The sequence below is a fragment of the Pararge aegeria genome, chromosome 2 (genome assembly GCF_905163445.1).
Source record: "Pararge aegeria chromosome 2, ilParAegt1.1, whole genome shotgun sequence".
In the NCBI taxonomy this organism is placed as follows: Eukaryota; Metazoa; Arthropoda; class Insecta; order Lepidoptera; family Nymphalidae; genus Pararge; species Pararge aegeria.
The window spans coordinates 2,789,817-2,804,818 of record NC_053181.1 but is presented as its reverse complement, the minus strand read 5'-3'; the positions used below and the strand labels follow the sequence as shown (position 1 = coordinate 2,804,818).

Here is a 15,002-nt window from a genome sequence, read left to right as displayed (position 1 = left end):
TGAATCCCTCCCTCGTCAAGAATCAATTTACTGCCTTGCTATTATCGCTCTGTAAACAAAGCCCTTTTAATAAATAATTCCCGAGAGCTTACAACAGAGAGTAGGCCTAGCTTTGTTATTCCTTGTTTACACTGTTCTGTTTACTGGATCCAGTATGCTTATTACAGTGCTGGACTTGTAATGATGGCCACGTTTACATCGTTTTTAGTCTTCAAAGGTCCTTAAGTAGCAAACCCTATCCAACTAGAACAATCGTTAACATAACGACTGAAAATGTACGACAATATACACATCGCCATCTAGCCCCTAAGTAAGCGTAGCTTGTGTTATGGGTACTAAGAGGACTGGTCAATATTTTAATGAATAATATACATAAATATTTAAAATATAACATATAAACACCGAGACACTGAAAAACATTCATGTTCATCACACTAAATTTTTTCCAGTTGTGGGAATCGAACCCTAGGCCTTAAACCCAGAAAGCAGGGTCGCTGCCCACTGCGCCAATGGCTACAGTACATTTTTTACCAGAGGTCTACAACCATTGTACACCTGGATGTTAGCGTTTAAAACGTTTTTGTCAACTCTCTCTCTTACAGGACAATAAATATAAACAGCCCTTAATAATAATAAAATTTTTGTAATTTTTGTAATAAAATAATTTTAAGAATTTTAATAATAAAATTGTTTATTACAAAACTAAATATAATACAAAAACAACGTATAAACTAAAATAGGGTGTCAGGGCATTTATTTGATGTTTTAAATCTGTTTTTTTTTCCTTTTATAATAATATCCTACAATCCGTCCTCGACTATGAGCAGATATCATGTTGGATCTGGCTGTTATTAGAAATGGTCATGTTGAGAAGAGACTGGGTTAGCGGCAAGCGTTAAATCTGGTAAACAAATCCAGTTGATTAATAGTGCAATTTTTCAACGCAACGAGCCCAATCCAACGTGACTTTAATGGCCGACATTCCGGTGCATTCTATACCCAAGTAGCTACAGTAAAAACGCTTTTAGCTGCATATAATGGCCGTAGAGCTGTTTTATAGGTATTACGTGTTATAGCCATAGACATTTCTAACGGACTTTTAACTCTTATTGTTTCTATAGTACGTACGAAGTTTTCTCTATAGGTATACATATAATATATAGCGATATAAATGTATTAATGCATTTGAAGTCTTTGGTTTTGTTATACTCAGAATAATAATTCTTTAGTATTATAGTTTATTGTAATAGGCCTGAAGTCTCGCCAATCCATACAGCACTCACAGCGTTTTTTTTTTTAATAACTTTTCTTTGAAGTATAGTATCGAATGCACTGGAATGCCCTCGATTAGCGTCTAGACGATTACAATCGCGTCGGTTTGGGCAAGCTAGATTGAAAACACACAAATCAACTGGACTGGAATTCTCACTGAATCAAATTATTCTACCGGAAATAAAGTACGATTTACATTTTTCCAGAAGCAGTTGGATAAGGTTGTACCTACTGACATGTTAATAATATTAAAAATACAAAAAGGTTTTTGTTGGGTTGGCTTCATTATCATAGATTAATTGATAAGTTTTATTTCTCTATGCTTGACATATGCTCTTACTCATATAAATGCACGGTTCTTATGGGATAGAGCTTAAATATAGCTTCTATTAGTATTACGCCTTCATTCTTAAGTGGCAGAATGGATTTTTAAATTAAAATGCACAGAAATAATTTTACCCTGGAAAATCTACTTCTTAAGTCAAAATTGAATTCAAATAAATCTTTATTCAAATATAAATAAATAATAAATAAATATACTACTACAATACACACATCGAAATCTAGCCCCAACGGTAAGCGTAGCTTGTGTTATGGGTGCTAAGATGACTGATGAATATTTTTTTTAATAATATAAATAAATACTTTGAATATACATATAAACACCGAGACCCTGAAAAACATTCATGCTCATCACACAAACATTTTCCAGTAGTGGGAACCGAACCGACGGCCTCGCACTCAGAAAGCAGGGTCGCTGCAAATGCGCCAATCGGTCGTCAATATGCACGTAGGTGACACTTCTGATGCGTTCATTATATACTAATTGTGTACATAATAGTGAGTAGTGATGGCGATAACAACATTCGTGAACTTAAAACTAAAGCTGCAAGGGTTCCTAACGCGCCCTGGTCTAAGATAACGCCCACAACAAAATTAGCCGGGTGGGCTTAAATTGCTTATCCTTATTCCAAGCAGATATAAGGCCCGGGAAAGTACTTGAATAATGTGTAACAGCTGTTAGTGAAAGATGCCATGATATTTTTGTCTATTGATATAAAGGTCGCTTTGTAGGTCGGCATTGGGAGCCCAAAGGTTGGGATTATAGATGTAACGTGGCAACCTTTGGAACCCCAAATGAATTAGTGTTTAGTATAATGAATAGGTAAAGAGAAACGCGTGACATGGATGCTTAAATTCAAATGCGACGTTTTAGAATTGAAATAAATGGTTTTAAGCCACTGATGTGTTCTCGAACCTGTCCTAAGGGGGCCACCCAGAGGGTTTTAGTGGTATTTTATGCGGTCTAGGGGTAGCCACCGCGAGGGTTTTAGTTGAGCTTGTTTATAAGCATCAAGGCAGCCACCGTTGCATATAATAGCGGAGCTTCCTGAAATCCAAAACGTAAAAATCCCCACTAGAACCCCCCGTTGTTTATGCTAAGGGCATTTTGGGAAGGTCCACTAAAACCCCCCCGTGACTACGCTCGAGGCATTTTGACGCAATGGATGGAATGGTTTTGATGATTGTTTTCATCGTGGATTTCATACCACGAATAGATTAATAATTTATTCACGTAATCCATACCGCTAGATTACAGCGGAAAAGTATTTCCCCCGGGGCACTTTGCTTCTGTGGATGGAATTAAAGTAAAATTACGTTCTTGGCGTCGACTTTTATTCCTTTGACTATTTTGATGTGAACATCTGTAAGACCAGTTGCTGTCGTGGCGACGCACAGTGGGCGTAAAACGAGCTTTCCGTTCATAGTATTTATTCTTTGATGGCCGATTGGCGCAGTGGGCAGCGACCCTGCTTTCTAAGTTCAAGGCCGTGGGTTCGATTCGCACAACTGGAAAATGTTTATAATACACATTTCATGAATGTTTTTCAGTGTCTGGGTGTTTATATGTATATTACAAGTATTTATGTATATTATTCATCAGTCATCTTAATACCCATAACACAAGCTAACGTTTACTTTGGGGCTAGATTGCGATGTGTCTATTGTCGGAGTATTTTTATATATTTATATTATTTATCATTCTATTGTTATAACAAAATAAACAAATTTAAATCAAAAGTTCATCCGTTCGGCTGCTACTACCAGACAGACACACACACTCACAAACACGTCAAAGTAACAACCCGTCATTTCGCATCGGGAGGTAAAATTATGTACTCGGGAATTCGCTCCATCAGAGAACTTTCTCGATTCCCTTTGTTAATGTAGGATTATTTGGACTTACCTAATCCCGGATCAAGTAAGACGTTTTACACGCGTATGAAATATACCTACGTTGAAAGGTAATTAATTAATAAAATGTCTAGCGACTTGCGAAGTTTTGTTTACACGTGCGTAGGTAAATTAATATGTTTTGACGTAACGGGGGAGTTATTTGCTCAGCTATAATATTATGTCGCAGTAATGGAGCGTATTGGGTATTTATGCGATATTTCATAATTCCATAACATGAGTTATATGAACGCAAAGAAAAATAATAAACTGTAATAAGCGGTAATAATATTAAGTATCTCAATTTTCTTGGGGTTCGCAAAAAGTAGACTTTCCAAAATTCGTCGATGCTACCTTGTTTCTGAGCCTCCATTTTCCGCCGCCGCCTCCAAGATAAAATTTGTGTAAATTGGTATTGCTGTAAGACCAACAAAATTTCATAAAAATCCAAGTTGGTGAATTTTAAAATGGCGCCGATTCAGATGAAAAAAAACTATTATTAGATACTTTTAGGTAACTTTTACATTCGATCCAGTTGTGAGAAATGAAGCGGCGATAGTCCAGTAGTTAGGACTTCGGCTTCACTCGGCCCGAGTTCGAATCCCAGCACGCACCTCTTTTTCTTCAACTTTTCTAAGTTATGTGTATTTTAAGTAATTAAAACGTAGCATGCACCGCTAAAGCATGTGATATGCTTTAGCGGTGAAAGAAAACATCACCTGCATAACCTGCATGCCTGGGGGTTCTCCATAATGTTTTCAAAGGCGTGTGAAGTCCACCAATCCTCAGTGAGCCAGCGTGGTGGACTAATGCCTTACACCCTCTATTGTGAAGAGAACCTTACCCTGTCGTGGGCCAGTAATGAGTAGATATGATGATTTCCCAATTTAATTTTGTATAGTGATCTGTGTACAATAAAATCGGCTTATATAAATGTTATAGCATACTGTTGACCCGCGCCGGAGACGCACTAATTTGCAAAGTGCGCTTCAGAATACAGTAATTTCGGTCATTCCAAATTACCGAGCGTTAACCTAAATTAGTCAACACGAGCTATGCATTAAAGCTCAATTTCCTTTGTTAAGTGCTGAGCGCTCTAAGATTTATAACATTTAATAACACGCAGTCAACCCTTAAATTTTATTGAGTCAAAGACTCGTTCAATTTCGTCTTCCGTACCCGAATTCCCAAAGAGGTTTATCGATATTTTCTCCTAGAATCATGAATCGCAAACATTTTTGTTTTTATGTAAAAAAAAAGATAGGGTGATCTCTATTTACATTTTTTTAAGGATTCTACTATGTAGATATAACTTGAGATTAGATATTCAAGCCTAGTAAAAACAGGTTGAATTATTGTTGTATGCGACCGGCACTTTCATCATAATAGTCCTCATAATAGTGTTATAAATATCCCAAAACACATGACCCATCCCTTGTAGTAGAGTAGGTTTTTTTCTACACTTTATTTGACGGCCGATTGGCGCAGTGGGCAGCGAACCTGCTTTCTGAGTCGGGGCCGTGGGTTCGATTCCCACAACTGGAAAATGTTTGTGTGATGAACATGAATGATTTTCACTGACTGGGTGTTTATTCATAGAAATATTCATCAGCTATCTTAGTACCCATAACACAAGCTACGCTTACTTTAGGGCTAGATGGCGATGTGTGTAATGTCGTAGTATATTTGTTTGTTTATTTGTTATTTGTACACCACAAAAAGAAAAAAAATGGATACAATAAGAGAAAACTTAAAAGTAGGATATGAAAGGCGGCCTTATCGCTAAGTAGCAACCTTGGGGTTAGAATAACCAAGAGAAACCGATTGGTGGGTATTATTATTACAAACATACAAATAATTACACATTAATACTTATCCATTAGGATTAAGAGCTCCTTTCTACGTATAAGTTTTAATGTTGGTTGGCGGGCTCATCATGACGACCTCCCTGGCACAGCAATGAGCGCTGTGGTTTTAAGTTGGAGGTCCCGGGTTTGATTCCCGGCAGGGGAAATTTGGGAACTTATATTTTCAATGCAATGTGTGTATTGTCGTAGTATATTTATTTATTATTTAATCCTTACTTTATATTATAAATGTGAAAGTGTCCTTCCTTAACGCCATAACTAAGCATCCAATCAACTTGATTTTTGGCACAGAATTACTCGAAGTTGAAAGTACGGAGAACAACATTGGCTACTCTATACCTATTCCAGAAAAACAAGCGGTCCTTACGGGATTTGTTAGAAACAATGAAAAACGCGGACAGTGAACGTAGGCAACCGCTAGTTTTCAATTAATTGGAGGCTGGAGAATAGTGCTTGCATAGAAGGTATGCACAGGTTATGCAGATGATATAAAATGAAGAATTTCTCTAGTAAGAGCCATAAGAACGTAAGGGTCGCCTTAAGTTATTTTTTTATTTAATATTATCTGAACGCTTAGTGCATTCCCTTTATGTACTACACTGGTTGAGAACCGTATAGGTCAGAATAATGAAAGCGTGTCAAAAACGAAGAAATCGGTGCTCCGAAAAGCATATTCGGTAAGAGAAACTACCGCCATTTTTCACACTAAATAAGAGTTGGCAACATTAAACAAAGCTACAAAAGTGGGCAATGCCCACTAGTAGTTAACCGAGCAAATTGGCGACAACAATCCCGCCGTAGTCGGTCGCGAAAAAATGTGCTGCATAAATCTACGGGGTCCATTTAGCTCGTAAATGGACGGGCGCCCGGCTTTGACTCTGCGGCCATTTATGTATGTATCTATACCATTAAATTATACTGGAGTGTAACTGATCACATTAAACCTATTTTTGAAGTAAAAACTTCTTTTAGCGCGGTACTCATATTTTTAGATGAGATAAAATCTCTGGATTCGCGACACCGTTACGAGACGCAGCTATTTGAAAATAAAATGAAAATACACTTTATTGTACACCTAACAGAATGAAATTATAAACAAAAAAAACACTAAATATAACACACAGGTACAATGGGGGGGCCTTAAAGCTAAAAAGCGATCTAAAATAGACCGAGAAAAAAAACACACACTTAGACTTTAGGGTTAGGTTGTACACAAGAAGAAGTTGCCAAAATAAAAAAATAAATATCAATCATTATAACATACAAAGTATACAATATACTTTGCCTACGACACAACGGAAAATGACTCAGAAGCAAAAACAAATTAGAGTTGCATAAAAATGTTTATTTGAATTGAATCTTACTATGTCCAATAACACGATATTAGCACAACGACATAAATAAGTACAATTGATGCGGTAATCACGAAATATTTAAATAGCTTCGAATCTAAATTGTTTATTTCTTATTTTAGTTACCATGAACCTATATTTTGTATTTTAGTTTGTAATAATTTTAATGATAATGATGACAATACAAGAGTTGTCGAAATTGTTAACGATGATTATTTATAGTAGTTATTTAGATGATGATAAGAAAACGATGATACCCTCACGGTTAAAACTTCGGATACACTTTCGGGGGGACTCAATTTTATCCTTGGCACACATCACGTACTGAATATCAGTTCATCAGTAGTCCATCTGTAAAAGGCTGCTTAATCATTAATCATCTCGTGTTGCAGCCAAGCACTAGTCTATAGAATAAAAAAAAACAGTAAAACCTCTCTCAGTCAAGCTACAGTAAATAAAAACCTTATTAAAAAAAATGCGATGCGAACCTCTTCTTATTTTGAAAGTTGGAACTTTGCACAAGTACCTAAAACAACATCAACTTATAAAACAGTTAAAGAAAGTTCACTCAGCATTCCGCCCTCAACAAAGCGTGTTCTAGCCCCAATGCTAATTTAGTATCGATCCAATAGTTCGACTGAACCGCCAGTCCATGCCACGCGGTATATGCCCCAAATACTTACCAATGCTGAGTTAAGTGTTTTAACTAATATTAATATATAAATTAAAATTTACCAGCCGTGCGTGCACATAGCTGGGAGAACCGATGGACGTTGGGGACTTAAGGTGCTGGAATGGCGACCCCGCACTGGTAAACGCAGCGTAGGTCAGCCCCCAACGAGGTGGACAGATGATATAAGGCGAGTCGCTAGGAGCCCCTGGAGGCAAGCGGCCTAGGACCGTGGATTGTAGAACTCCCTACAAAAGACCTACGCCCAACAGTGGACGTCAATTGGTTGAAATGATGATAATTAAAATTAAAAAAATCCCTACTTTCAATTTAGTTTACATTATTCTACTAGTCAAGGCCTTTTATTTGATGTCCATATTAGGGGATGGTAAAAAACAAATGTTTCATCATTCATCTTGGACCGTTTTTATCAAAAATAGCTGAGAACATTTTTAGACTATTTCACCTTTTAAAAACAAACGGCTTATGCGGTCCGGAGCTACGATGCCACAGACACACTCACGATAGACACATCAAACTTATTTAAAAATAGCTTGCTGAAGATTGGTGAAAGGATCAGCTCTAGGGGTTCGATTTTCTTTTTTTTTCACAAATGGCCGGCGAGGACTACGGCCAAAATCCAGCTCATTCGGACCAATACGCATTAGGCCATTTAGGTGGACTATGGCCTATACCCTTCTCTTTCTGTGTAAGAGGTTTTTTGGAAACAAACGCTTTGTATAAGTAGCTAACAAAAAAACCTTATAGAACAGTTGGAGAAAGTTCACTTAACATTCCACCCTCAACAAAATTGTATTGTAGCCCCAATGCTAATGTACTATCGATCCGATAGTTTGGCAGAACTGCCGGTCCGTGCCACGCGTCGGTGCCCCCAACCGACCTGCCAATGCTGAATTGCGTTTTTAAACAAAAAAAAGGCTTGTTTGCCTTTACACAGTCTGACGCCTGTTTTATTTGTTGTTCTTATTTTTATGTTTGTTTCAGTTTTCATCCATAATTTACCGTGTAGAATATTCGCAATTACATCAATACAAATAACTAGTTGACTGTCGTAAATGGACCCAGACGACCTAGACGAATCTCAATGTCATTTCAATTCAATTTATCAAGCACAATACATAATGTTACATTTATAATACAAGATTCACAAATTATATTTATAATATGTTTCGTATTATGTGCAACCGGTTTGGATAGCAATTTTAAAAATTAAATAACTCCATGAAATTATGAAACACAAGTAGGACATTGTATAGTAGGAAAACCGATTTGATTGGGGATGCTCAATATTAAAAAAAACGGGTACGGGTTGTACTCCGGGAGTGCTGACACAAGTGAAAGCTCATTTCCTGAGTCAAGCATTGCTAAGTGAATTTTTTTTTTATTTTTCTAAATTAATTTTCATTGTCAGTGTTTCTAATAAAATGTGGACTGGAATTTGCTTGTGGAGTGCTAATTTTGAATTACGGGAATTTAAGTAGCAATAAAAAAACTATATCGCAGTTGTATATTGCGTTGTAGTATTCCTTGGCAGGTAGCTATTGCCATTGTGCTACAAGGAATAACGTTATTACTATATTGAAAGTTGGGAGTTTTTTATTTTTTATTTTTATAATTATTTGTATATTGCTTTAAGAATTGTGGTCAATAAAAGTAGTAAGTAACTAAGTTAGTATTATTAAATGTAATTGACATCGCGACGTCCCAAAATAGAAAAGATTGGCGAAATATTATGGTTAAGTTAGGAGATCTGTCCCAATTGTACAGCTAGGTTACGACATCCTCAAATACCTTATTTCATTCACATTTGATTATTATCGTTAAGCCCACCAATCCGTATTGGAGTTGCGTGGCGAGTCTATGCTCAAAAACCTTCTCTACTATGAGAGATGATGCAATAATGCAAATAATGGTAATAGGGACCGATGCCTATTGGAGTCTTAAGGTTTTGAATGAAGTCTTGCACCGGTAAACACATCGTTGGTACATTTCCCGCTAGTTGGACTGACGACAGGTCTCTGGACAGTCAGTCCAGGAGCGTGGACAACCCATGTCCTGTTATGTCCAGAACTGGAAATCTAAATATTGAAACGATGTTGATGTATTAATCTGTAAATCCATAATAATTAAACAAACCCTTAAGTCTAAAAAACAAAGTAATATAAAGCCATTACCTTCGTATCCTTTCTAATCGTTTCGTAATAATTATATAGTTGCATCAGACACGGAAACCATAGAGATCGTATATATTATCAGCCTCGTATCAAGACTTGTCAAATAAGTTAAATTTCCGACGGTTGTAAGTCAATAGGTTAGACTTGTTTCGCCTTCGTATGCCAATCCAACTGATATTAATTATTTGGGACACCTAGGTGTTTACATAAAGCAGCATTTCTTGCTTAACCTAATTTAATTTAAACGGAAGCTAATATTATATTTTTCTAATTTGTTCGCGGATTCTGGGCAGCTTAGAATGAATGAATGAATGACAAAAAGTTAAGTCGGCTAAGTTTGTTGCGGGCTCTCTTAGACCAGAGCGAGTTGGCGAACGTTGTGATAGGCCTAAATGTATAAAGAAAATTTGAATTTTGAATTTGAATATAAATCACCACGGGAAGTTCTCCAAAAGTTCATTAAAAATTTCGTTAGCAATGGTTTTTTAAACATGCTTAAAAAAGTTGTGCATGCATCTGACTTGTTTCGGTAACTGGGCGTAAAGTAACAGAGTAATAAATTCATAGTTCAAAAAAAACTAAAAAACACAATTACGGTATAAAAAACCAAACTAATTTCTACCTCTTAGTCGATATCAGGTATGGATGAAAATAATTTAAATTAACAAAAATCCTATTTTTCAAATAGAAAATGGGAACAATCTTATCAACTTAGTGTGTTGTCATCGGTACTCGATATATCTACAAAGTTTGAACGAAATCAAACCGTTTGAAGAGTGTCACAATCAAGTCCAAATCAGTCGGTTACAAACATACAGGTGAAGCAAATATAAAGTGTGTAAAAATGTTACGTATAATGCACTATAAATGAAAAATGTTTTCGTTCGAATATGGAAAACATTTTGTGTTACTATTTTGCTAAACCAGCGGCGTTTTGCCGGTAGAGGCGGCGGCGGCGTGACGTCGGCGCTGGCGACATGAGCGCGGGCGTACTACGGGACGCCGCGGGCGACTCCACGCCCGGCTCCGACGGCGGCGAGCGTATCACGCGCCTCTTCCCCAAGTGCCGCCCGCGCAGCATGCAGCACCATCACGACAGGTGACGACATGTTCTGCTTGACACGTTCAAATAAATGCTTAAATAAAAAAAAAAACATTTAAACCCTTCCCAAACAGTTGGTAGCTTAACAAAAATTCGAGTTTACTTTGACGAAAATATTTTCAAAAATAGAAAATCCGGCTTTTCTTAGACCAGAGCGCGTTTGGAAACCCTCGTAGCTTTAGCTTTAGGTTTACGAATGTAGTTATCGCCATCACTACTCACTACCATGCACATATTTTGTATGTAGTGAACGCATCAAAAGTGCCATCTATGTGCATTGTGCCTGCTTCAATAAAGAAATATTTGACCTTGACTTTGACACTTGTTCGATTAACGTTAGGCACCATAAATTTGCCTTTCAATGACAGTCAAAAAAGAGCGTTGGGTTGTTCACTCTGACTTTCTCTGGCTTTCGTTGCTCTTGATACTCGAAAACCATTCACGTTTTTTAGATGTCTTATCTTATTTATTTTATATATCAAGGCATGGCAAAAGTCGTGTCGAATTGCAAGTAATGAAGCTCGCACGATTTTCAGTCTTGCCTAAGTATTTAACTTATACGTGCCTGGAAAAGAAGGAAATGCGTTTCACACTAGCGGTATGCATCAGAAACGTAAAGATTCATCTGAGTATGTCAACCACAAGGATATCACCGCTAGCGACGTTTCATTATTCTGTGGTAGAATGGTGACACCTGAGATTCTCATGCTTCTGGGCTTTATGGTACCTTGGTACCGTGCCGTCTTAGTTTTCACCTCTCGCTAGGTTCGACCTCTTGCTAGGTTTAAAGTAGGCCGAAAACCAATACAGCACCATAGGGTATAATATAAACCGTAGGCTGGAAATGAGCGTAATTGTCCCCTCGCGTGTTATGGCGCTAACTGCCTCACGTAACGTCTAACGGCCTACTTGCTTAGGGAACTTTCTGAATTTCAACTAACCACGCGGCCGGGGAGCCCTTTAATCAGCGCGTGAAGTGCGGTTTAAAATGCAAAATGATCACGAGCAGCGCCCTAACTTGCCGTTGTGCACCCTTTAACCACCCTTTCATTCGAATCCCACTTCTGATGTTAGAATAATCCTATGCATATAATGCAGTGCATATGTATATGCATGATAAATTTTTTTTTTAGCTATTTCCCTTAATGGGAGATACCATTTAGTGCATAGACCCTCTATCTAACTTGATTTATGTTTATGGAATTTTTCAATTACCTCTCTTTTGCGTTAGATATTGAAATTAAGATAAAATAACAAAATTATCGAGAGTCGTCACTCTCGATAATAGAGCATCAAGCAAGTCGCAAAAAGCCGTTGGACCCTAGCGGCACCAGACAGCGTTATTTGGAACTCCAAAGACATATGTCCAACATCGGACTTCAATTGGTTGACGTGATGCTGATGAAACAAATTATATTTCAACCATCAGATAAGGTACCTACTTAGAAAATTATTCGCACTTCAACTGACCTTTCTTTATTGTCAGAGCGTGAGAACTTCTGAAAAACTCATCCGACGTTATGCTACATTTATTTATTATGCCCTTTAATGCAAGTATTAATATTTTTTGAACTTAGGGCCTGTTTCACCACCTTCTGTTAATTGTAGTCAGAAATTTTGCCTCTGATTATTTATTTATCTATTGATGAGACACACCAGTAATTAATTGCAACTACATAAAAAAAAAATTGTGTTAGAATTACAAATTCTGTTATTTGACATAAAGTAAGAAAGTGACACAAATTCTGAATAAGCTATCCTACACTTATCAGAAGGTGGTGAAACAGGCCCTTAGCCTGATAGATTGGTCCGCACATTAACCTTGCAGCATTAAAAAAAAACTTCTTACAAACAGTCTAGTCAACATACAAGAGCCTTAACTACCAACTAAACAAGACACGCCAAGATAGCCTCTAAGATCAAAACGTAGGCTCAACTCTCTAATCAGGGCGTGATATTCTGCGCAAAATGCTCGAGTCTTGCTTACGAATAAAGCCGCTGATTTGTAATGTGCCCTACTTTCCTAAGAGCTAAGACTTATAATTTTCCTTTCATATGAGGATTTTCTCTACGCAAATGACCGACTTAAATAATATTCAGGCAAGCTTACCTTTAAGTAGCCGTATCAAAATAGGCTTTGTAGTTTTTAGAATAATAATACCGTACCAAACATATAGAAGTATACGTAATAACGTATGGAAGTTTAAATAACTAGGTTGGACGGAGCTTTTCCTTGTAGCCTACGAAACCTGCAAAAAAACGACGCAGTAACTGTCCAGGAAACTGACAGCGAAAAAATAAAAAAAAATAAAAATAAATAAAAATTGTGAACCGTCACGGGACGCCTGGCAGATGTGAAACATCGAAATTATTTTGTACAAGTAATGGGCACAAAAGTACAGATTAAGACAGAAACTAAATATGACATTATAAAAAATTACAATATTACGAATTTTCTCCAGAAAATGATGACTGTTTATTTAATGCAAGTAATATACATTTATTTTCTTCACATACAAAATGTTTGAATTAAAAAAAATCTTTAATTAAGTGACAACAGTACATATATTCTATCATACAGCGTGGCGATGCGTCGCCACGGCCTGTGTCGCCACACCAAAAATCAGGTTTACCCTCCGCCTATAGATGTTTCACATCAAAAACTTCTAAATCCACAAATACGGCTTTATGGAAATTAATAATTTATAATTTCTTCAATCCTTAAGCTCCGCAAAAAACAGATCTTCGGCAATGTTACCCTGTGTACATTGCCGATGATCTGTTCGCGGAGTAGAGCAAATTAAGCTAAATTTTCATAATATATAATGGATAGTTTTATTGTTATTCGTTGATGTTTTTATGTTTATGTTATGTCATTTGTTGTGTGTGTTAAATAAATAAAATAAAAAAAAAAACGGAAACAAAACAGGCGCAAAAGTTTCCGGAAAATTAAAACAGTGAAACAAACAAAACTCTGTCAGCATTTATACGCACCCTCAAAAATCATCCATATGGCCCAGAAAGCCTCGAAACCGATGCAATATAAGCAAAGTTAGTTTGGCTTTTTCCGTTAACAAAATGTCGAGTGGATTTAGCTGTAGAATGGACAATCGATAAATACAGAATAAAATTAACTTTCACTTTACAAGGGGTTTTGAGTCCTGGTTTAAATTTACAGGTCGGTTTTAAAAATTAGATAATGTTGGTGGTGGAGAGCACGCTAAGCCGTGGTACCCGGTTATTAACAGGAGATGATAATAATTTAAGGTCACCTTTCCGCATTGGAGCAGCATTGAGTGTATAAGCTCTAAAACCCCTTCTCCCATAAGAATAAAGTCCTGCATTCGTTAAAAGGCTCATGATTACTCATCATGAGCCTTAGATTATCAACTATATTACCATCCACTTCCGCAAGATAACGCTTGATTCTATCCAATACATTTGTTGTTTCAGATTGAACTCCGGTCTGGAGGGCCGAGACATGATCAGCGTCAACAATGTGTCCTCGGACGACGAGAGGGATGACCAGCCCGTCATCCTCAGCACTAAAGGAGGCACTTATAAGCTCAGAGACTCTAGGTGGGTACGGTTCCATCTTGTACACTGATCCTTTCTCTCTATAGGATAATCTGAAGAGTAAAGTCAACATCTCCTGAGGATGCTCCGGTTTCGGAGCGAAACGTGCGTAGAGGGTACATTGCCGAAGATCTGTTTGGTGTGGAGTATAAAATTGAAGAAATTATAAATAACACCATACAGAATCTCCTGCTCTTCGCGGAGTATAGCAAATTAAGCTTAATTTTCATAATATACCATGGAATTCCGCAAGGTGGCGCCTGCTTCTATCGAATGTTGTAGTAGTAACGTAGTATATTTTACGCATTGACATTCGAAAGTTGGTGTCAGTTGGAGTGTGACAAACACTGCGTTATTATTCTGGCGTCACGCCACGTTTTTCATTAAGGGCAGAAGGGTCTAATTAATATCGCAATTATTAAGGATCTTGAGAAAAGGAATATTTAAAAAACGAAGAATAGTTCAAATTAATTTTTAACCCCGGCGCAAAATCGAGGGGATTTCCGCCGCCATAAAATGGTGGATTACATATTTTTTTAACTACTCTCTTAATATTAAGAGAGTAGTTAAAAAAATTTTGGATACCTTACAATATTGTAAGGTATCCAAAATTTTTTTAACTACTCTCTTAATAATGAAAGGGCTTGCCCAGCAAAATACTATACTAAATTAATTACAAATTCAACATGGCCGCCGTCCCTCACTTAAATATAATCAAATAAAAGAATAATG

General features: G+C 37.0%; 1 protein-coding gene across 10 annotated transcripts in view; it reads left to right on the top strand.

Moving 5' to 3' along the window:
- Positions 1–15,002, top strand: part of LOC120627767 — a 236,230-nt gene that overhangs the window by 179,066 nt on the left and 42,162 nt on the right. For 9 of the 10 annotated variants that reach the window (XM_039895832.1, XM_039895867.1, XM_039895823.1 and 6 more), the window contains 2 exons: positions 10,539–10,691; positions 14,148–14,273. In XM_039895832.1, coding sequence (XP_039751766.1) covers positions 10,570–10,691; positions 14,148–14,273 — 248 coding nt within the window. In that variant the 5' untranslated portion in view covers positions 10,539–10,569. The remainder of the gene's footprint in view (positions 1–10,538; positions 10,692–14,147; positions 14,274–15,002) is intronic. The other variant, XM_039895841.1, reaches the window with a different exon arrangement.